Below are 22,324 nucleotides of genomic sequence, written 5' to 3' on the forward strand. Positions count from 1 at the left end.
TCTCTCTTGCTCTCTCTCTCTCCCTCTCTCTCTCTCTCTCTCTTGCTCTCTCTCTCTCTGGTTCAGCCTTTCCTCAGAGGCTACATGAACTTCATCTCATCGGTGCCCACCCAGGATGCTGTGAGGGACCCACCCCTCCTCCCCGTCTTCCAGGTCCTGTCCCCCACGGACCAGACGCAAACCCTGTCTCTAGCCAGTGGCGCCCAGTGTGGCAGACCCCTGTGCCCCATGCCGCAGAGAACTGGTAGAGACGGGGAAACTCACAGCCCTGGGTTTGCCCTCGTGGTGCTCCCAGGCTGCAGGAGGGGCACCCTTGTTCTCGGAAGGTTCTCGGTCCCGTGGAAGAGACACATAGGTGAAGCCCAGAGAACACGACTGGAAAAGGGGGTGGGAATGAGTAACGCTCTACGTACCTCTGTCCGTTTTGTGTAAATACTCCAGGGATGAGTGGGAACCAGGAGCAGGGGTGAGTCATGGAAGCCTTCTTGAAGGAGGTGGACACGGGTCAGGTGGCAAAGAGGAAGAAGAGCCCAGGGCCCGGATGGGAGCTCTGAGGTGGCACAGGGATGCGCAAGCAGGTGATGGAGCAGGTCTGCCAGTTCCTTCGCGTGTCTGACTGAACCAGGCAGAGAGGTGTGGGTCATTAGAGGAACGGTGGGCGGAGATGAGCAGAAGAAGTCTCAAGTTCACTCCATGGGGCCTGGACCAGGCGCAAAGCCCGTGAGCGCGCCCGTGAAGGGCTCCCCGCCTCTAGCTCCTCAGAGGCTCTCAGGCCCGGCCCCTCACTCGCACCCTTGCCCCTCACTTCCAACATCTCATCCTCAGGATCTCTGCAGAATCACCAACCCCCGCTGTCTAATCCTAGGGATCCGTCAACCACAAGGAGGCTGTGACCATCCCCAAGGGCTGCATCCTGGCCTTTCGAGTGAGACAGCTGATGGTCAAGGGCAAAGATGAGTGGGGTGAGCAGACACCAGCGCGTTCTCCCCTCCAGACGTCAACCTCCCGCACCAGTACTAAGCCCCGCCCCCAGCCCCCTTTGTGGTGATGTCAGCGAGTTAGTGGAGCGAGTCGAGTTAGTGGAGCGAGTCGTACTGTGGTCCAGCTGCCGGAAACAGAACAGCGGGGGCTGGCCTGGAGAGAGAGTGAAGGGACCCCTGGTTCTGAGCACCTCCTGTGCGGTAGGCCCTGTGTTCGCTGGGGGAGGGGACACGGAGAGCAATCGCAGCCCCTGTGCCCCGAGAAGCCTGCGGCCAATGGAGGAGACAGACTCAGACACCAGTACTGCCCTGCAAGAGAGAAAATACTGTTACCATAGAAAAGGATTTACGGAGGGGTGGAAGGAGGGATCACTTCCAGCAACAGAGGCGGAGCTGAAGATGCAGTGAGGCGTCCCAGGGCAGGGTCCTAGCCCTGAGCAGAGCCCAGGGACTTGAGACTAGAGAAAGAAAGGTTGGGCGGCTCTTGAAGGGTCCTCCTCTCTCTTCTCTTGCTCCTCACAGAAATTCCACATGTCTACAACGATAACATGCAAACCTTCCCCCCTGGAGGTAAGTGAGATTGCTTCCTAGCTCCCCGTATCTTCTGTCCGACCCCTGACATCAGCTGCTGACGCCCTGTGCCCTCTCCTGGCATACACGAACCATAATTCTCCCCCCACAACACACACACACACACACCAGAAGCCCCTGGTTTTGTTTACCTAGTCCTAAAAATATCTAACCTCAACTTTAGGAAAGACAGGTAGAGGCATATAAATGCCGCCCAGAAGAGACAGAGAAACAGAAAGACAAACTGAAAGGTACGATTAGAAGCAGAAATAAGCCCTGGCTGGTGTAGCTCAGTGGATTGAGCTCGGGCTGCGAACCAAAGTGTCACAGGTTCGATTCCCAGTCAGGGCACATGCCTGGGTTGCAGGCCACGGCCCCCAGCAACCGCACATTGATGTTTCTCTCTCTCTTTCTCCCTCCCTTCCCTCTCTAAAAATAAATAAATAAAATCTTTAAAAAATTCAAAATCAATTTATAATACAGTTATAAAAAAGAAGCAGAAATAAGAAGTGGAGACAGTGTGTGTGGTCCCAAATGGCCAGGGCAAACGAGCTCGCGTGGTCTCCACGTGCTTTCGTAACGATAACAATGACAGAGAAGCCCCCTCGACGCCCGCCCCCGTAGGAACGCACAGTAGGTTTACGCTAACATACATGTGTTGTTTCTGTCTGCAGATAAGCCAGAAGAGGAGAAGTTCATCTGTAAGTGTGTCCTGTCATCTCACTGTAACTTTCTTGACTTGGAATTTTACAATTCCAGCCTTTTTCCTCCCTTCTCCGTGAGACCAGCAGGAAACATGGCAGAGAACGGTTCTCAGCAGCCAACAGTTGCCCCCCGAAATGTGGCAGCAATTCCAATAGCATAGGGGAAAGCAGGGGAAAGGGAAAGTCTCTGACAAGAGGCCCAGGTGGCCTGGTGCCTCAAGTCCTCTTTCCTCAGGGACCTTAGTAGACCTAACCTGCAGCTCCACCGCCCAGCGCCTGGGGTGGGAGCCTCTGAGTCACCATGTTGACAGCTCAGTCCAGGTGTCTCTTCTCCCATTGCATTGGCTTCTCTCCTGACCTGTGCCTGCCTCCCGCGAATGGGCAAGAGCATCCTTAAACTGGCTGGCTATCCTAACCCCCATTAAAGTCTCATCACCTGGGTGTGGCAATGGTTTGGGAGGGCTGCACACTTATCCTTGTTTTCTTTTCCCCTCAGTCATCCAGGCAGCCGACACTGGTAAGGAATTTTGTGCGTTTCCCCCAAGGCTTTGGCTTGGAGGCAGCGGGTGAAGCGTTGGAGTGGGAGGAGGGGAAGACGAGTCCCCGGGTGCTGAGTCCCAGGTTCTGGGCTTGGCACCACTGCCAGGAAGCCAATCTCTCCAAAGCAGGCTGGGCGTATCCCTAGGATACCAGGCCCCTAGGGGGCCAGGCCAAGGTTCAAGCCATCCCTGATCCACCCACATCTCTGGATATAGACCCACAGATCTCTGGAGCGGTCGCATCTGGCCACCACTGTCACTCTTCTTTGTCAACTAACTCATGAGAAGGGGAAATAGACCTTCCTCCTCAACTTTCAGCCAAAGTCTTAGAAAAAGGGGAGTCGATTGTCTGCTGACCCATGATCAGGGGTCAGGGGCCTGGAAGCTCAGGGAGAGCAAATTGCTGGCTTAGATGGTAACGTGGGTCCTGGCCCCTCCTCCTGACCCCCTAACCCCGCCCCACCACACACACACTCACCTCAAGCCAGGGCTGATGGGTAACTTTATTACTGCACTCCTTGCTCAAGAAAAACCAGAGGCCAGGCTCAAGGCGGGAACAGAGCACAGGGACCTGCAAAGGGCCGCGTGAAGGCGCCTGCGGGGAGAAAGCTGCGGGAGAAAGAAGAATGGGGTGGGGAGGGTGCCAGGTGGAGGGCAGTCCGGTTGCCACGCTCGCTGTCCCCACAGGGGAGGTGCACGAGGACTTCAGGACTCTGAAGGAAGAGATTCAGCGAGAGACCCAGGAAGTGGAGAAGCTGAGCCGTGTGGGACAAAGCTCCCTGCTCACCTCCCTCAGCAAACTTCTAGGGAAGAAAAAGGAGCTAGAGGACCTGGAGCTCACGGTGAGGTCCCGGAGGAAGGAGGGGTGGGCGGGGGAGAGACGTGGGGGAAGGGCGGGTTTGGGTTCAGGGATGTGTGGGCCTGGCCGCTGGAGGGGGGTCTGACACTGGCAGAAGGTCAGAGGCCAGAGCTCTTGACAACGGGTGCCTTCCCCAAGGCTGGCCAAGTGCCCCCCAGGCTGCCTGGCCTCCCCGCTCCCTTGTCCCTCTGGGGAAGGGCCCACAGTGCAGACTCCCCCAAGGCAGATGGACGGAGGGAGAAAACAGGCCTTGGAAGGGGGCTGGAACGTTCCTTTCCAGAGCGCAAGGCTCGGGAGAAATAGAGAAATGGGAGGAAGTTAACACAGGCCGAGGGACCGTGTGCCAGACGCCATGTGGGACCCTCCCTCGTGCTGGCTTAAATAGTCACCAGCCTCTCCCCACAGCTTGAAGGGGCTCTGGACAAAGGACACGAAGTGGCGCTGGAGGCACTCCCAAAAGACGTCCTGCTGTCAAAGGAGGTGATGGGTGCCGTCCTCTATTTCCTTGGAGCCCTGACAGGTAAGTAAGGAGTAAGGTCTTCGTATATACCCCCTTTCTGTGACGGGAATGAATCACTGGGTGAATTCCCAAATGGTCGAATGAATGAATAAGTCAATGAATGAATGCCAGGCAAATTATACCAGTTAAGGAGTTTATATCTACAGTTTTAAAAAATTCGTGTCATGCCCTAGCTGGTGTAGCTCAGTGGATTGAGTGCGGGCTGCGAACCAAAGTGTCACAGGTTCGATTCCCAGCCAGGGCACATGCCTGGGTTGCAGGCCATAACCCCCAGCAACCGCACATTGATATGTTTCTCTCTCTCTCTCTCTCTCCCCCTCTCTCTCTCCCTCTCTCTCCCTCCCTCCCTCCCTTCCCTCTCTAAAAGTGAATAAATTTAAAAAAAAAGATTACCGGTTGTAAATGCTTTTGAAAAAAAAATTCGTGTCATTCCTAAGGATTCACTTGGTCGCCTTGGATAATTTCAGGAGGTGGCCCAGTCTTGCCAACAGAGGTTGGAATAATCCTGGTTTTATTGGCCTCTTATTTAAAACTTCTACATATAGCTAAAGTCATCACTTTTTTATCGCTATTTCAAAGGGTAACATCTTCTGGTCTTGCATGCAAATTCTCTTCACTCTGCATGAAACATTCCCTCATTTAGAACTTTCTGGTCCTTCAGGTATAAACTGAGATGTTTGTTCTCTTGAGAAGTCTGCCTTCACCCTGGCTGGCGTGGCTCAGTGGATGGAGCGCTGGCCTGCAAAGCAAAAGGTTGCAGGTTCAATTCCCAGTCAGGATACATACATACCCAGTGGGCAGGCCAGGCCCCCAGCTGGTGGCGTGCAAGAGGCAACCACTGTGTATTGTGTTTGCACGCGCCTTTGTTCTCTCCACTAGACTCCAAGTTCCTTGCATGAAGGAAATTCATTGTTACCTAAGGTACCCACAAAGGTGCCTGGCCCAGAGCAGGCATTCAGGCACGAAAAAAAAGTATGAATTAATTAATGCTCAAAGTCTGGAAGTGCACGCATCGGGAGTCTGTCGTTCCTGTTGCACCAACAACACACATCTCTTTCTCTGCTTTTTCTTCAGAGTTAAGCGAGGCCCAGCAGAAGCTGCTGCTAAAATCCATGGAGAAGAAGATCCTACCTGTGCAACTAAAGCTGGTGAGGAAAACACCAGCAGGCACCCGGGAGAGTCTGGGAGGGAGTCCACTCCAACCAGTGGAAAGATACAAATTAGTCTCACAACAGGACTGTCCTGGAGGGCCTCTGTCCTATCCGGGGAGCTCATGCACACGTTTTATTCCCGTCCATGTTTCTTCCTTTTCACTATTTCACAGCTAGAGGTAGAAGGGTACATTTCTGGGCAATTTCCTGTTTTTTTTCAGCCTGATCTTGGGAGAAGAGACAGAAAAGTCTCGTTTTCCTTAGTCGGAGCCAACGAATGTGAGCAAATGTTTTAATGTCTCCGAGTCTCAAGTCACTCCTCGGTAATGGGGCTAAAAATAAACGTGCTGCCCACTGCACAGGGTTATTAAAAGGCCCAGATGGAGTGGTCACGTAGTGTCATGAAAGGAGTTATAATAAGAGAAGGATCATCATCTTTATGGGGTTTTATGAGTTAGGAGAAAGCAAGAGGGGTTTCCAATTCTTTCTTTTCTTGTTATTTTGCTTCCTTCCAGGTGGAGAGCATAATGGAACAGAATTTTCTACTGGATAAAGAGGGCGTTTTCCCCCTGCAACCTAACCTGCTCTCCTCCCTCGGGGAAGAGGAGCTGACCTTCACAGAGGCCCTAGTGGGGCTGAGCGGCCTGGAAGTGCAGAGATCAGGCCCGCAGTACACATGGGACCCAGACACCCTCCCCCACCTCTGTGCCCTTTACGCTGGCCTCTCCTTCCTGCAGCTGCTGACCAAGGCCTCCTAACGTGCCTTGTCCATCTGCTTCCCGCCTCCCTAGTGCCTTCCCCTACCTCACTGTACTGTGCCCTTAACATCCGAGGGCATTTCAGAGCCACCAGGCGGAGGATGATGGAACCCTAGCTGGCCCCTCAAAATGACCGGTTTCCACTTGTCCAGCTCTGTATCTCCCCCTGCCCCCCGAAACTCTGCAACCTGCAAAGCCCACTTGCTGATGCTTAAACCCTCTGAAAGTAGAAACACTCAAATTCTTTAAATGAGGAGCCGTTTCAGCCAAACCAAAATGAATTCATTTCCCATCCCAAACCCTTCCTCTTGTGTTTCCGAAAAACTCAAGCTTTACTGGAATTAATGGAAAATATTTCACTCGAATGAAATGTCTTCTGGTGTTTTTCTTTAGAGAATTTATCATAAGGAAATCCTTAACTTGTGCCAGAAAAGAAAACAGCCATCACCACACTGCATGTGGATCATATGTACGTGAATACTGTTGACCGTCCTCAGGCTAGGTGGGGAATAAATCCTCAGAGAACGACGAGGCTATAGAATGTGGAATCTGGGTTCTAAAGTGGGAAGGTCGTCCAAGCAGCTCGTCTTCCAAGAGGAGCCTTTGGGGTCCTCTGGACTTGGCTGTGGCCCTGGGAAAGGCCAAAGCCTAGCGATACATTGTATAAACCCCAAAACGAGAGTAAAACCACTTTCAAGTTTATCAAATTTTAAAAAAAATGCAGATAGGCCCTGGCCAGGTAGCTTAGTCGGTCAGAGTGTCACCCTGATGATACGGGTTCCGTCCTGTGTCAGGGCACCTACGAACATCAACTCACGAATGCGTGAATAAGTGGAACAACAAATCAATGTTTCTCTCTCTCTCCCTCCCTCTCTCTAAAAATATCAATAATTTTTTTTTAATTTTAATGTGGATAGGTCTTAAAAAAAATAACTCACACAAGAATAAAACTGACCTAAAACTTAAAAAAAATTGAGCTATCCTCTTCCGATTCCACCTTTTCTTCTTTGGCTCCCACTTCGGGGTGGCGGTGGAAGTGGTGTGGGCAGGCTCGGCGCATGGACCTGCTGAATGGGTTTTGCCATCTCCTGAAGCTGCTAGGTTTATACTATCCACCTCTGCCTAAAGCTGGGTCTTATCCTCTTTCGCTAACCTCTTTTAAAACAGTTTTATGAGTGGAATAATTTCTCCAAGGTTTTTGGCCCCAGGAGTCAGACGCTCCCCCTTCTGAGCCACTCCTTGCCTCGGTGACTTCCCTCAGCCACCAAGAATTCATGACCAACTGCCGAGGAGTTTGTGTTAAGCCATCCTCCCCCATTCTGGGGCATCTCCTAAGGCCTCACTCTGTTGCTCAAGGACATACTGAGTAGTTAGCTGCTGACTTGATTGTTTTCCCCTGGTGATGTAAATGGAATGAAGAGGTGAGCTAACACCCCAACTATCCAGAAGGGTAACTTCACAAAGATGAACAACAGAGCTCATCTGTTTTCTTCCTTTACGATTCTCGCCCACCTTCAGTTACAGATACTGGGCTACGAAGAGGCTTTAATGAGTTTATTCCAGTGATGACTCAAACATCTTGTTATCCACTCCCCAGCCCTAAGGGGGAGGGGGTTAGTTAGGGAGGAATTGGTCCAGGCACGCTCCCTAAGACTGGAGTACGCGTTTTTCCATTTAGCAAGTGGCTGTTTAGTGCAAGGAGCTATTTCATGCGATAGAGTGCAAAAGGCAAACTTCTCCAAGAATTTTCTCTACATACATAAATAGAAAGGAGAATATAGTCAAAACATATTCTCTGCCCTCTAGGACCTTACAACACAGCTGGATTGTCTTGTGGGGTCTGACCTGGTCTAAAATTCAGAACTTCCATTTATGAGAGAGAGAAAATTTCCCAGGAGGGAGGAAGTTTGTGTGTTGTCTTATGAAATTGGAACGTGTATCCTCCCCCTGCAGAATCACTGCAGGACTGCTTTGTCAAGTAAGTGGACAGGTTCAATGTCCTTCTGGTTCAACGTCCTTCCCCTGGGGGATTCTCAGGCTCCCCGCAGGTATACTATTATTCCGGTCCCTATTTCACTGCTGTGTCTGTCTGGATGCATACAGGTGCCCCAACGGACTTCCTGAAGCCTCTGGCAATAGGTGCTTTCACGGTCTTTCCTCCGGCTTCACAATACACGACGACCCAGAGCACAGCTTCCAGCAGGCTGCATTCTGCAGCTGCACCTGACCACGGCGCCCCCTAGTGTGCTGGCCCTGGGCCATACAGAGAGTGGACCTCTAAATGTTATTAAACTGGAGTGATTGTACACAAATGCCCTCGGCCCCATCCACACTCTCAGGCTGCAGAGATTTTTTAGGTCTTATTTTTAGGTCTTTATGTTTCAGCAGCAGCTAAAATCGGACGAGGAAAACTGAATCCCATAATTCGGTTTTATTTTAAGCCCAACAGCCAAGCTCCACGTTCTTCGTTCGCAGCTTTCTTCCCAGCTTCTTTTCTTCCCTCGCGCGGAATGCACTAGGCAGCCGTTGAAGGTGAGCCTCGCGGATCTCGAAGGCGACTCAGCCTGGGCACAGAGAGCGACTTTGGGCAGAAACCCGCTGGGCAACTCATGACGCCATCACGCCCTGCGCTCCCATTGGCCCTACCCGCTCCACGCTGGTAGGAGGGCTCTTGGAGTCTCACGTAGTCCAGCTTGGAGCCTGAGGGGACCTCTCGTGGACAAGCTCAGAAACGCACTCGGGAGGAGCATAAAAGAAAATCAACACACTTAAGCACTCCATAGAAAGCCCCATAAACCCATACAGGCTCCTCCCCGCTCCTTGCCCGAAGATCCTCCCCCATCCTGCACCTCGGCTGTTGATTTCTTTCCCCTTTGCTGACTCGGCCATCAGCCAACTGGGCCTGGCGTTTCCCAGCAGACCCAGCGCTGGGAAGGGGTTTGCAGCTGCTCCGTCATCGTGCGGCCCGACGCGATCCCGCGCTCGTGTATAGGCCCGGCTCGGTTCCTCCTCCGTGCTGCGAGGGTTCACGTGAGGCCCCGGCCTCAGTCTCCGGACTAGGCCGCGACCCTTCGTGCCATGAAGCAGGAGGGCTCGGCGCGCCGCCGCGGCGCGGACAAGGCGAAGCCGCCTCCCGGCGGAGGGGAACAGGAACCACCACCGCCCCCGGGCCCCCAGGATGTGGAGATGAAAGAGGAGGCGGCGACAGGTGGTGGGTCCACGGGGGAGGCTGACGGCAAGACGGCGATGGCAACTGAGCACTCACAGCGAGAGTTGGACACCATCACCTTGGAGGGTACGACAGCCTGGGCTGGGGACGTACCATAGTCAAGGGTGACAGCGACCCGGTGATCCGGCTTCTCCTTGGGACCCCAGCGCAGCCTCCACCACCCCCTGTTCCTAAGGATCACTCCCCTCCAGGTGTCCGCTCCCACCGCCCTGACACTCCTGTCTCCAGCCCCAGTTACCCCAGGCTCAGGACTCCCTGGCCGCACCCGCCCCTCCCGGGGTTGCATCTAGAACTCCGTCTCACTGGGCCTGTAAACTCCCTCTCCTTAGTCTGCCCCTCCGACCCGCTCCCATTTCCATCGCACCAGACTGACTCTGTCGCGCCGCGATAGGTGATTGATCCCTCTAGAAACCAATGTCTGTACGTGTGCAGAGGGGGTCAGGATGACGCAGAATACTGGCCCCGGAGTTCTAAGTTTGTACTAAGATTTCTGTTGTGTTAGCTACCTGTAGCAAACTCCCCTAAAAAAGCCCTTTCTACCTAGTGTCTTGCTTCCTTGTTTCTGTAATTAAGGTGCTAAACGACCCCATATTTTGTTTTCCCCTCTCCCTTCAAGCCCTTACTCCCACGCTGTTTCTAAAGGGTTTAAACACATTCCACGCTTTCAGCTTTACATACCACCTTTGTTTGAGTTCCCAACACTCGCCTTCTATCTAAACTCTATACCAATCCCCCATTCTTTTCTCCTAGATGCCCCGTTCCCCACCATCCTCTTGTTCCTCCAAGTTCACATTTCACCTTTCCGAGTTAGAGCATCCTGGCCACGTCTGGCGTGGGCAGAGTAAGAGCTTCCCACTCTGAGCCTGGTTCTGTTTTCTGTTCTGGATCAAGTGGGACTGAACTATTCCTTGGGTTTGCTTTCTACTTAGCTGCTTGAGAAACTAGCTCAGAAACACTGAGATAAGCAAAGTTATGCTTCTGGGTGGTGTGTTTGAGGCCAAGATAGAGCTGACTGCATCAGGTCCAACTCTAAAGTTGGGGAACAGACTCAGCATCTAAGAAATACCTTTTAACCCAAAATAATGATAGCCGGTGGCAAAGGCACCACTCAGCCTTACCTGTTGGGTACGTACCTATGTTTCTTATAAACACTTTCGTTCCTTATTATAAAGTAACTCATGTTCATTGTAGGAATTTTAGAAAATGTGAGAAGCCTCAAACATAGCAGGGGTGGGGGAAATCAACCATGGTTACCGTTTTTTCCCGTGAAGTTTTAAGCTGCTGTCCCGTGATTGAGACTGTGTCACACATACAGGTTGGAACAGGCATAACTAAATGCAGGTGATTTGTGCACTTTCATTGAACATAGCCACAAACAGTATTCGATTTATTCCAGAAACATTCGTGGACCTGAGGTAGTGGCTAAGAATGCAGGCTCTAGAATTAGTTTCTTCATCTCTATCATGAGAGTAACAGTATCTACTTCCCTGGGTTGTTCTGAAGATGAAGATGCTTAAAACTGCCTAGCACATGATGAACCCATAGTAAACCCTCCATAAATACTAACTGTTGTTGTTATTATCATTAATGATATATGTTATATTAATGTAGTTTGCATTCCCTTATTAGACATTTAAGTTGTTTCCAGTTTCTTACTCTTACAAATAGCTGTGCAGCTGCCATCTTTGTGCCCAGGTGTTTTCACCTACCTTTGTAAGTTTTTCTTCAATGTAGAATACTATATGCCTGAGTCAAAGGGTAAATGTTTTTAAGGTTTTGGATAGGGGTTGTCCAGAAAAACTGTTCTGGTTTATATTGTACTAGCAGAAATGTCCTGTTCACCCCATATTTATCTTAATCATTTATACAGGGTCTTTGTAGAATAAGAACGTGAGTCTTTGATCCCATTTGTTTGTACGTATTTTTCTTTTTTTGAGATCGAGTTCATCAATCTGTCTGTGTGTGTGCGTGATTTCTCCCATTGTTTACACTTAGAAAGTATTTTCCTATTTAGAGATCTGATAAATATCCATGTGTTTGTTTCTCGTCATTTTTTTTCTTCCTGTTCCTGACATCCTCTTCTCCTTCCCACACCCAGCTTTATTCTTCTCTGGCTGTTGATGATGTCTTAAAATCACTGTACGGCATCCATAACTATTGCTTAACCCTATTAGGGCAAAAGAGGTGATTGGCCACATCCCGCCCTTTTGTAAGAGGCTCTTGAGAACTACATGCCTGGAGTCGGGCCAGGGTGTGGGGGTAGAAGGATGTGGAAGAGACACTGTTTTTCTCTCTGGTCCTCCACAGACATCAAGGAGCACGTGAAACAGCTGGAGAAGGCAGTTTCGGGCAAGGAGCCCCGGTTCGTGCTGAGGGCCCTGCGGATGCTGCCTTCCACATCGCGCCGCCTCAACCACTACGTTCTGTACAAGGCCGTGCACGGCTTCTTCACCTCAAATAACACCACTCGGGACTTCCTGCTGTCCTTTTTGGAGGAGGTGAGTGCCAGGTGCATCCCAAAGACCTGTCTTGCTACCTGTTGTAGCAGAGCAGTGAACCAAAGCAGTCCATCTTAACGCTCACTGCCCGTGAGCCCATTAGCCATCCTTCCGCCCCACAGTGTGATTCTTCCGAGTCAGGGGAAGGAGCTGGGAGTCAGGAACCTTCCAACCAGACTCATTTCTCACTGCCTCCCCACACAGACTCTCTCCTCCAGCTGGGTGACGTCTCCGTTGTCCTAGGAGCAGGTGCCACCACCTCCTTGCCCCTGAGGTCCCCTATGCAGGGTGTATAAAACAGTGGTCACGAGCACAGGGTTTGGAGGTAGAGTTGGAATGGAATCCAACCACTGTCATTTGGTACCTGTGGGGCTTGAGCTGAGCAAGTAACCTGACCTCCCTGTGCCTCATTTCTTCATTTGTTAAAGATGATGGACAGATCTGGGGGGCCGTGGTGGGGGAGGAGCGTGGACGAAGCTCTTAGAATGGTGTCTGGCACATGGTGAATGCTGATGAAGTGGGTTTAATAGTGGTTGCAGTGTCTGTGCAGGGAGGGACCTCTCCTCCTCCTTTCTGGCTGTAAAACCCCCGTGTCGTTCGTGGTACGTGGTCCAGGTCCTGCTCCGTCTCCAACCTCGTTTCCCTTCACCCACCTTCATCTCCCTAAAACCTGTATCCTTGCAGTCTGTCCTGTAGGTGGGAAAGCTCAGAAAATCCCTTGAGGTGGAATGATGACGGCTTTATTGTCAGGGGAGGGGGGAGAGCCCCCTCCCTCAACCCCACCTGGGATGGCTTTTAACTTTTACATCCCTGAACTCACCACCGTGATCACTTTTTGAGCTGTTCACATCACTCTGGTTTGGGTGATTAAAACTAAGTACTATGTATAAGTCAGTTTCACCCAAATTTCTTTTGTTCCCACAAAAAAAATTTTTTTTGTCACATTATTCTTGCTTTTATCTCTAGAATTATGTCACCTTATTAAACCTGTCTGGTACAATTATAGTAATTCCAGGTGTGGGACGGTTTAATCTCTTCACTCAGATGGCAGGAGGCCCTGTGCGGCTCTTACAGCATCCTTCCAGCCGCACTGCATCCTGTGACACTGTCAGTCATACTCCTGTAACTGTCCTGTGTTTGTTGTGCTGCCAGCTCCCTGGATTCCCTTTAGAGGGAGACTCATCTTCTTTACCCCCAGCACCGAGGAAAGCCTTGGTACATGTGAAGCATCCTGTACTTGTTGAAATAGTAGTCCCCGTACATAGTGAGTGCTTAGTAAGTTTTCGGCTGACTGGCCTGACCGAGTTTTTCTGCGGCAATTCCTGTCGTCCCCCAGCCCATGGACACAGAAGCTGATTTACAGTTCCGTCCCCGGACAGGAAAAGCCGCCTCGGCACCCCTTCTGCCGGAAGTGGAGGCCTACCTGCAGCTCCTCGTGGTCATCTTCCTGATGAACAGCAAGCGCTACAAAGAGGTACCTGGGACCCGTGAGAGCGATGCACGAGTCCCGAGCAGTGCAAGGCGTTCTCGGGAGAGATTGCCTCTAGTGAGAAAGATGGAGAAGACCCCTGCTACTAACCTCCCCCGGCCTCTTCCCACAGTGGGAATGCCCCTAACCCACAGCCAGAGAAGACCCCTCGGCCTCTCCCTGGGCACCGAGGGTGAGCGCGGGCAGTGGTCATTCTGCACGCCTGGCTGTGGCGCAGCGCAGGTGTAGTGGGTTCCTTTGGGAATATAGGGGGTGTGGAGACGGAACTCCCTGGGTTCAAATCTCAGCAGTACCGTGGGCAAGTTCATTTCTCCTAGTTGAACGTAAAGTGGGGGAAACAGTGCTCAATTATAAGATTATTGTTGGTATTAAATAAAATTATATGTAAAAATAATTAGCATAATGGCCTGTGCATAGTAAGCTTTCACAATATTTCGGTAAATAACAGCTCATTACGGAACTGAACAACTCCGTTTTGGATAGTATATTACACTTCCACCGCTCCCTCCACTTTGGGCCAGCTTCTTTGTCAGTCATATCTGCTGTCCCAAGAGCATGCTCAAAAAATGACAGGTCGCCCTGCCTGGTGTGGCTCAGTGGATCGAGCACTGGCCTGCAAACGGAAAGGTCCCCGGTTCAATTCCCAGTCAGGACATGTGCCTGGGTTGTGGGCCAGGTCCCCAGTTGGGGGCATGTGAGAGGCAACTGAATGCTGTTTCTTTCCCTCTGTCTCTCCCCTTCCCTCTCTCAAAAGCTAAGTAAATAAAAACTTTTTTAAAAGAAAGAGAAATGACAGATCCCACACCTTAGTTCCCTGGGCTGTTTTTGGGGGGTTTTTTTTCCTCCTTTCCTTGCAGCTAGTGGTTTTTAAGATATAATTCACCTCCTTTAAAGTGTACAGTTTGGTGGGTTGTGGTGTATTCGCAAGGTTGTGCAACTGCCATCACTACTCAAATCCAGAACAGTTTAGTCACCCCAAAAAGAAACACTATACCTATTAGTAGTTGCTCTCCATTCTCCCCTTACCCCAGCCCGTGGCAACCACTGCGCTGCCTCGTGGATGTTCCTGTTTACATACATGCAGTTACATAGGTCGCTTTTGTGTCTGGCTTCTTTCACTTAGTATAACATTTTCTGGTTTATGCATATTTAAGATTTTATTTATCTATTTTTAGACAAGGAGGGAGAAAGAGAGGGAGGGAAACATCGGTGTATGAGAGATATATTGAGCGGCTGCATCTCACATGCCCCCAGCCAGGGACCCAGCCCGCAACCCAGGCATGTGCCCTGACTGGGAATCGAACCAGCGACCATCTGGTTCACAGGCTGGCACTCAATCCACTGAGCCACACCAGCCAGGGCTGTACTCCGTTTTTAAGGCTAAATAATGTTCTAGAGTACGGATGTAGCACATTTTGTTTAGTTATCAGGTGCTGGACACTTTCTTTCTACTTTTTGGTTGTTAATAATGCTACTATGAACATTGTATACAAGGTTTTGTGTGAACAAATGTTTCCCATTCTCTTGGATATATGCCTAGAAGGGCAGTTGCCACCGGCTCATGTGATGGCTCAGTGTTTACCTTTGTGAGGAAGCACCACTCAGTTCTCTCCCGGCTGCCTCCCCAGGCACAGAAGATCTCCGATGATCTGATGCAGAAGATCAGCACTCAGAACCGCCGGGCCCTGGACCTGGTGGCTGCAAAGTGTTACTATTACCACGCCCGGGTCTACGAGTTCCTGGACAAGCTGGATGTGGTGCGCAGGTACGGGTGGCCAAGGGTGTCTCTCCCGTCCTTTTGGGTGGGAGATGTGGTCAGCCACTACCACGGAGCTGTGGACGTGCAGAGGGTGCTGAGCTGGCAGGTGTACAGTGCCCAGCAGGAAATGGGGGCAGTGGTTAAGGTGCCCTGCCCGTGAGGGGAGGAAAGAGTGACGGCTGTTAGGTGAAGAGCTGGACATGACCACGGAGCTGTGAAGAGCTGTCCCCGAGTCTCTTCCCCTCACCCCGCATCAGGACTGACGGGTGGATCCAGAGTGGAGCGACAGGCTGGGAAACATTTCACTCCTTTGCTTAAACCTGTAGTGGCCACCGTCTCCCCCGGGCAAAGCCAAAGGCCCGACATGCCCTGACCCCCGTTGCTGCCTCCGTGACTTCATCTCCCACTGCTCCCCCAACTGACCCCTCCGCCGCCCTGCCCTCCTGCTCCCCCTCGCGCCTGCACGGGCTCTCCCTCTGCCGAGAACGCGCTTCTCCCTGCTGCTGCTGCTGCAGGCTTTGTGTGATTGTTTCGCCAGCTGTGCCTCTCCGTGAGTCCTCTGACCAAGCCGTTAAAACCATCCCTGCCTCCGGCCCACCGTCCACACTGCCCTCGCCCTGCTTTCTCCGGCAGCACAGTGCGCTCCCTGCCCACGGCGCCCTCCGTCTGCCCCGCTGGGGTGCGGGCTCGCTGAGGGCAGAGCCCCGCCCTCTCTGTGGCCTGGAATAGTCCCCCGACCGCTCTGTGAATGGCCAGACAAGCCGTTTGTGTCGCGTCTTCAGGAACTGAGAGCGAAGGGAGAGGTCAGAAGCTGCTTGAAGAGCTGTTATTTGAGACTTTTGACATCTTTTCCTCTCCCCCGTGCAGCTTCTTGCACGCGCGGCTACGGACGGCCACCCTGCGGCACGACGCGGACGGGCAGGCCACGCTGCTGAACCTCCTGCTGCGGAACTACCTGCACTACAGCCTGTACGACCAGGCCGAGAAGCTGGTGTCCAAGTCCGTGTTCCCGGAGCAGGCCAACAACAACGAGTGGGCGAGGTACCTCTACTACACAGGTGAGCGGGGCCCGGCCCCGGAGCCGGGGGTGTCTCGGGCCTTCTTGGCTGGCATTTTCTAAAAACTGGGTGCCTACGGGGCGCGTTTGGCACCCTGGCTCGCAAGGGGCCGCGATGGTGCCATTGTCCTGACCCGCTCTCCTCGCCTGCACCCCAGGGCGGATCAAAGCCATCCAGCTGGAGTACTCCGAGGCCCGGAGGACGATGACCAACGCCCTGCGCAAGGCCCCTCAGCACACGGCCGTCGGCTTCAAGCAGACTGTGAGCGGCCATCCTCCCCCCCCCCCCCCCCCCCACCACACGCTCCTGCGATTGCACTTTAGTCCCGCGTCCCTGCATGGGGGGCCGAGGGGGGCTTCCTTAACCCTCATCCAAAAGGCTGTGTCAGACGTCTCTGCACAGCACTGTCCGGAGCCCAGGAAGCAGGCGCCGCCTGCGCCTGTGGCGGCTGGCGCTCAGACCCCAGTGGGCAGGGTTGGAACGTTCCCCATTCCCCAGCCTTCCTCGCCGCCGTCCCAGGCACGGGCACGGGCCGCTGGGGAACCTCAGGCCCTAGCTGGTCCTTTATGTGCTCGTGCGGAGCAGGGTTGCCTGTGGCCGGGACCCTAGAAAGTCTCCGGGAGGCTAGCTGATTCCGGTGGAGGTAAACCGTGGCCCCCGAGAACTGTCAGGCACCGCGGGCTGATGGTTTTGGGTTCTGCTTGAGTGTCGACCTTGGTACGTGGTCACCGGGAGGCACCGCAGAGAAGGGTAGGAAGCGGTGTGTGCCCTCGGAGAGGAAGAACTGTGACTCGGGAAGGCTCAGGGCCTGGCAGCCCGACTCTCCCACCTGTAAGCCTCCCACGCGATGTCCCACGGTGTCACCCAGACCTTCTCACGGTGTCAGCTCCCTAGGGCCCTGGAAAGCGATCGGGCTGAAGATACACAGTGACTAGGTCAGTCTCGCAGGAGATTCCGTCGGTTTCTGTTCGGAAGTTCATAGAAAGGAAGGTTTGGTTTTGGGCAAATAATTCAAGAGATCTTAAAGAAAAATACTAAGTTTGACCTGGTGTTTGGAAGACGGGAGTACTTTTGTCAGAAAGGAGTGGCTTTTCAGACACGCAGGGCGCGTGTGCAGATGGTCAGATTGCTCTCCGGGTCGGGCGTGCGCTGAGTCTTCCTGAAAACCACTCAGGGTGCAGGTGGTTCACGCGCAGACGGCGTCCGCACGCCGGGGCAGAGGCTGAAGGCTAAAGCAGTGTTTTCAGGCCCTATTTCACGGCGGGTGAAGGAGGTTTCCGAGTGTCCCGTGGTGGGGCCAGGCAGCAGGAAGGAGCCGGGAGAGCCGGGGTGCGGTCTCTGGCCAGGGGTCTGCTGGTGAGGGCACAGGGGAGAGACAGGGTGGTTGCCTGGGAGGGACGAGGCAAGGGGCGGGGCGCCCCACCCAGGCAGACGGGAGCAAGCAGATGACAGGACAGCTGGGGGAAACGGGAAGGCTCGGGCCGAAGAGCCCGAGCAGAGAAGCTGGCTCCCGTCGCAAGGGGAGGGGGAGGGGGGGAGAAGAGAGGCCTCGGGGTTAACACGGGGTCCACCGCAGGACACTCTGGAAGCTTCCTCATTGGAGCGAAGCCCACATTCCCTCCTGGGGTGGTCTTCCTGCTCTCGTGGCTCAACTCCGACATCCACGGTGCTTCACTCACCATGGTGCTGCTGTCGCGGTCTGTCAGGCCCCCTCAACAGCGTGCCCAGGCCAGGGGGCAAAACTACAGAAATGTTTTGTCACAGTTCTGGAGGCCGGAAGTCCAAGGTCAGGGTGTTGGTGTGGTTGGGTCCTTCTGAGAGCTTTTCACTTCACGTGCTCGTGGAGGCCTTCCCTCCCGGGACTGGATCTTCATCTGCTCTCGTGAGGACCCCAGTCGCGCTGGGCCAGGGCCCGGTCGTTGGCCTCATTCTGCCTTCACCGCCGTGTCAGAGACTCCGTCTCTAAACATGGTCATGTTTGGAGGCACTGGGGAGTTAGGGCTCTGACCTGGGAACTTGGGGCTCACAGTTCCACCCGTGATGCCAGTCTTGACCCCTCAGGAGCACCAGAGCTACGGGCCCAACCTCCGCCACGTGCCCCTGTGCAGACAGACGCTTGCTGGCACCTCCCCCTCGGCGTGTCCAAACAGACCCCAGGGGCCCGCTGACCAGTCCTCCCTTCTGCTCTCCGACTGGTTGGGTTAGGAGCCTCTGGAGCCTCTCAGACTCCCCCGCCCCTCCCTCCCCATCAGGAAGTTGGGTGTCAGTCTGCCTCCACGTCTTCTGTCCTTGTCTCCTCTCCGATGCCACCAGTGCCCTTGTTAGAGCCACTGACGTTGCTGGCTGTCGCTCTCCCCTCCGGCAGCCCCGCTTCTCACCAGCCACTGCCGGACCAGGCAGAGCCGCGGGCCCGTCTCCGTCTTGCGCAGGAGCCTGCGTTGCTCCCCCCGCCTGCCCGGTAGAGAGAGTATCCTAAGTCTGGTGAGGCAGGCAGGCCAGGGATACTGTTGTGACTGTTGTGCCCATTTTAGGGGTGAGGAAACCAAGGACTCAGTTGCTCAGCATTTTCTAGCTGGTGAATACAGGTTAGCACGGTCTCCAGACTCAGGTCAGACAGGCATCCCCAGCCTGGCGTCTCTCCTGACAGCCCCCAGCCTCCCCCAGGGGCGCCCTCAGGCGTGTGCTAACCTGCACCATCTCCGTGGGTGTCCCTGCGCTCCCAGGTTCCTCCCAGGGACAGGGCAGCCCTGTGGCGTGTGGGGGGCGAAGGGTGCTTGCCCGGTATGGGCACAGTCACCTGCTGCCCATTTTAACCCCACACCTCCCTCGTGTGACACTTGCCTTCACACAAGTTAGCTCTGTGTTACGGTCCCTCCTGCTCGGTGGGAAGGAAGCTCCTTAATTACCGGGGGCGTCATCCACTCCACCGTGGTTGTCCCTAGCGGATGGCGCTAACTCCCCAGGAGGCGCTGTTCAGAAATGGCTCACGGTCTCCTGAAGGGGGAAGGGCCCGGTGTCCCGGGCAGCCTTGCACTGCCCCGCAGGGCTCTCCTCTTAGCTGCGGGTGGGCCAGGCCCCTCGCCTGTGCTCCTGCCGCTGCCCCAACGCTGGATCTGCACGTCGTCCTCCTCCCCTCCCCCGCCGCCCCTCCGCCGCCCTAACCAGCCTCTCCACTGGCTCCCGCCCGTCCCCTCGGTCTCTGCACCCTGTTCCTCTGCCTCTGATACACCGCCGAGCAGTGCGCGTGCTCGGGGCCGGCTGAGTGTGGTCGAGGGGCCGGGTAGTGCCGGGCCCTGGCTGCGCAGGCGGAGCTTCGACTCCCTGCCCCGCACTGGTCCCGGGACGTTCCCTCTCTCCAGGGGCCCAGTCCGGGTGCCAGGGTCCCCGTTTCCCAGGATGTCCGACTGAACTGAAGCCCCGTTTCGTTCCCGCCCACCCGGTGGGACCCCTGCCCACTGCGTTCCGTGTCGCTCCGCCAGGTGCACAAGCTGCTCATCGTGGTGGAGCTGCTGCTGGGGGAGATCCCGGACCGGCTGCAGTTCCGCCAGCCTTCGCTCAAGCGCTCGCTCATGCCCTACTTCCTCCTGACCCAAGGTGAGGCCGGCCCTCCGGGGCTCGCCAGACCCCCGGCACCCGCACTGGGGCCTCAGGTGTGAGTGCCCGTTCGCATCTTCTGACCCGCACCCCTCCCCCCGCAGCTGTCCGGACAGGAAACCTAGCCAAGTTCAACCAGGTCCTGGATCAGTTTGGGGAGAAGTTTCAAGCAGACGGGACCTACACCCTGATCATCCGACTACGGCACAACGTCATTAAGACAGGTGCGGGCCGGGGGACGTTGGGGGAGCAGGACCCAGACCAGGCTCCCCCGGAGACCAGGACACCCTGTGGGTTCCGAGGGCGGTGAAGGGTCTGTGCCCAGCCGACCCCGCCACTCCCACCGCTCCCCCTCTCCCAGGTGTGCGCATGATCAGCCTCTCCTACTCCCGCATCTCCCTGGCTGACATCGCCCAGAAGCTACAGCTGGACAGTCCGGAGGATGCGGAGTTCATCGTGGCCAAGGTAAGGCTGGTGCGGGGACCGCAGTGGTCACCATCCTGCCTTCCTTGGGGGGGTGGGCATGGGGTGAGATGGGCTGAGGAGGGGATGGGGGGGCAGCAGGCTGTCCCCTCAGGGTTGCCAGTCGTGCAGTGCGGCCGGGAAGCTGCCAGCGAGGAGTGTGCGTGTGAGAGTGAGTGGGTGTGCGAGAGTGTAAGGAGGACAGAGAGGGGGCAGGGTGGTCCAGGACTCAGAGGAGGGGCTCCTCGGTGACCTTTCCTCCCCCCGGGGCCGCAGGCCATCCGGGATGGCGTCATCGAGGCCAGCATCAACCACGAGAAGGGCTACGTGCAGTCCAAGGAGATGATTGACATCTACTCCACCCGGGAGCCCCAGCTCGCCTTCCACCAGCGCATCTCCTTCTGCCTGGACATCCACAACATGTCTGTCAAGGTGAGAGGCGCCTCGTGGGCAGCCGCGTGCCCGCCCTCCCCGCTCGGGGTTCCCGCAGAGACGGTCGGCGGGGCCGGGGGCCCAGTGCCCAGCCCGTCTCTGTGACATTGCTGCCCAGGCAGAGGCCACCAGGGGGCAGAGGACTTTGCTCTCGGGGCTATGGCACCTTCTGTCGCGTTCAAGGAGGACGGAGTTCAGAGCTTAGGACTCTAGACTGGCTCCAGATCGGAGCCGTTTGCCTTCTCTGAGCCTCTGTTCCTCCATCTGCGGTGCCGACGGTGAGGTATGACCTGCCCTGCCTGCCTCGCGGGGGTGACAGGCTAAATGGCACCACTGCCCTAAGGCGCTTCGTGACGTCTCAGCCTCGCAGGAGGCGGGGCTGGGGTCTAGCTCCATGGGACTGCGGAGCCTCACCTGTGTCGGGCGCCGAGGTCGGGGCTGGTGTGCGTGGCTTCGGTGTGTTCCCGCCTCCTCCCTGCGGCCGGGGACAGCGCGGCCTCGCCTGCAGTGGGGCCTGCAGTGGGGCACGGGCCGTGCTCCCCGGGGCACCAGGCCCTGCGTGGTCTGTCCCCTCTGTCTCCAGCGTCACTCCCCACTGTTCCCCCTTCCCTCTCCCATCCCCTCTTTCTTGTCCCCCGTGCACCCCCCAACTCAGGCTAGACCTCTTCGCATGTGAGTCCTGCCTGGATTCAGAGGGCTCACTGCTTCTCTTGCGTCTCCACAACCGGTCCGCTCCGTCCCTCCTCTCCTCTCTCTGCTGCCCCCTGCCTGCTGGGTCCGGTCCGGAGGCTCAGCCGTTTTTGCCTCTGGAGTCTCCCGTTCTCTTGCTTGCATTTCCCGAGTGGTGCTGCGGGAATTCATTGCCTCGCCTGGCGCCCCCAGTACGCTGAACTGGAGACCGGGTAGCCTGTCGCGCCCACGTCCTGGTGCCTGGTGCCGTACACCCGTGCCGCCCAGCGCCTCTTCACCTGCCCCTCTCTCTGCTCTGCTGCAGGCCATGAGGTTCCCTCCCAAATCATACAACAAGGACTTGGAGTCTGCGGAGGTGAGTATGACTGAAGGGTAGACCCGGCCTGCAGGAGGGAGTGAGGAGGGGTTTCTGGGAGGTCTGGGGCAGCTGTGAAGCCTTGGCGGCTCCGGCCTGGGGGTATGCTGGGCCGGGTGGAACACTGGGCGAGGCGAGGGGGCCCGACTGGCCCTCGGCACACGGCCTTGTTCCTTCTCTTTCCCCAGGAGCGGCGTGAGCGAGAGCAGCAAGACTTGGAGTTTGCCAAGGAGATGGCAGAAGATGACGATGACAGCTTCCCTTGAGCCGGGGGGCGGGGGGGGGGGTGACAGGGACTGGCCGTTACCTTTCCCCCTTGAGGGTCCCTCGCCCAGGGAACTGGCCCCTTCCCCACACACAGCTCCCAGCCTGCGTGTGCGCTGTGTGGGGGGGCATGGAGGAAGTGATGAGGGACATACGGAGCCAGCCACCCCCACCACACCCCAGGGCCCCCCAGCCGGTGGCTCAGCACACGGGGGGCAGGAGGGCGGGCAGGCGGCCTCCCCAGGGCAGGGTCCTGGCCCGTGGTGTGGGCGGCAGGATGGGAGGGAAGAGACCTGTGCGCTCCCCCGGGGCGTAGGAGACTTGAATTGGCACTTGGGTCGGATTATATGTTTTTTGAAGCCTCAATTATGATTTTTAAACAATAAAAAGTTCTCCAAAGCTCTTTGTGCACC

The 22,324-nt window shown here is 55.4% G+C and overlaps 2 protein-coding genes across 2 annotated transcripts; both read left to right on the forward strand.

Moving 5' to 3' along the window:
* The first annotated feature begins 566 nt into the window (after window positions 1-566).
* GSDMA (gasdermin A) lies at window positions 567-6,303 on the forward strand. The gene is made up of 9 exons (XM_028521434.2): window positions 567-590; window positions 866-962; window positions 1,503-1,550; window positions 2,225-2,251; window positions 2,751-2,771; window positions 3,481-3,635; window positions 4,058-4,172; window positions 5,247-5,320; window positions 5,839-6,303. The coding sequence occupies exons 1-9, from the start codon at window positions 567-569 to the stop codon at window positions 6,079-6,081; spliced, it is 804 nt and encodes a 267-aa protein (XP_028377235.1). The 3' UTR covers window positions 6,082-6,303.
* Window positions 6,304-8,956: 2,653 nt separating this feature from the next.
* On the forward strand, window positions 8,957-22,310 carry PSMD3 (proteasome 26S subunit, non-ATPase 3). Its single transcript, XM_028520839.1, has 12 exons — window positions 8,957-9,376; window positions 11,618-11,808; window positions 13,145-13,282; window positions 14,926-15,062; window positions 15,924-16,114; window positions 16,272-16,375; window positions 19,594-19,708; window positions 19,813-19,932; window positions 20,070-20,173; window positions 20,447-20,602; window positions 21,597-21,647; window positions 21,836-22,310. Exons 1-12 carry the CDS (start codon window positions 9,160-9,162, stop codon window positions 21,911-21,913), a joined length of 1,602 nt encoding a protein of 533 aa, XP_028376640.1. The 5' UTR covers window positions 8,957-9,159; the 3' UTR covers window positions 21,914-22,310.
* The last annotated feature ends 14 nt before the right edge of the window (window positions 22,311-22,324 follow it).

This window comes from Phyllostomus discolor, chromosome 8, assembly GCF_004126475.2.
Source record: "Phyllostomus discolor isolate MPI-MPIP mPhyDis1 chromosome 8, mPhyDis1.pri.v3, whole genome shotgun sequence".
Classification (NCBI taxonomy): domain Eukaryota; kingdom Metazoa; phylum Chordata; class Mammalia; order Chiroptera; family Phyllostomidae; genus Phyllostomus; species Phyllostomus discolor.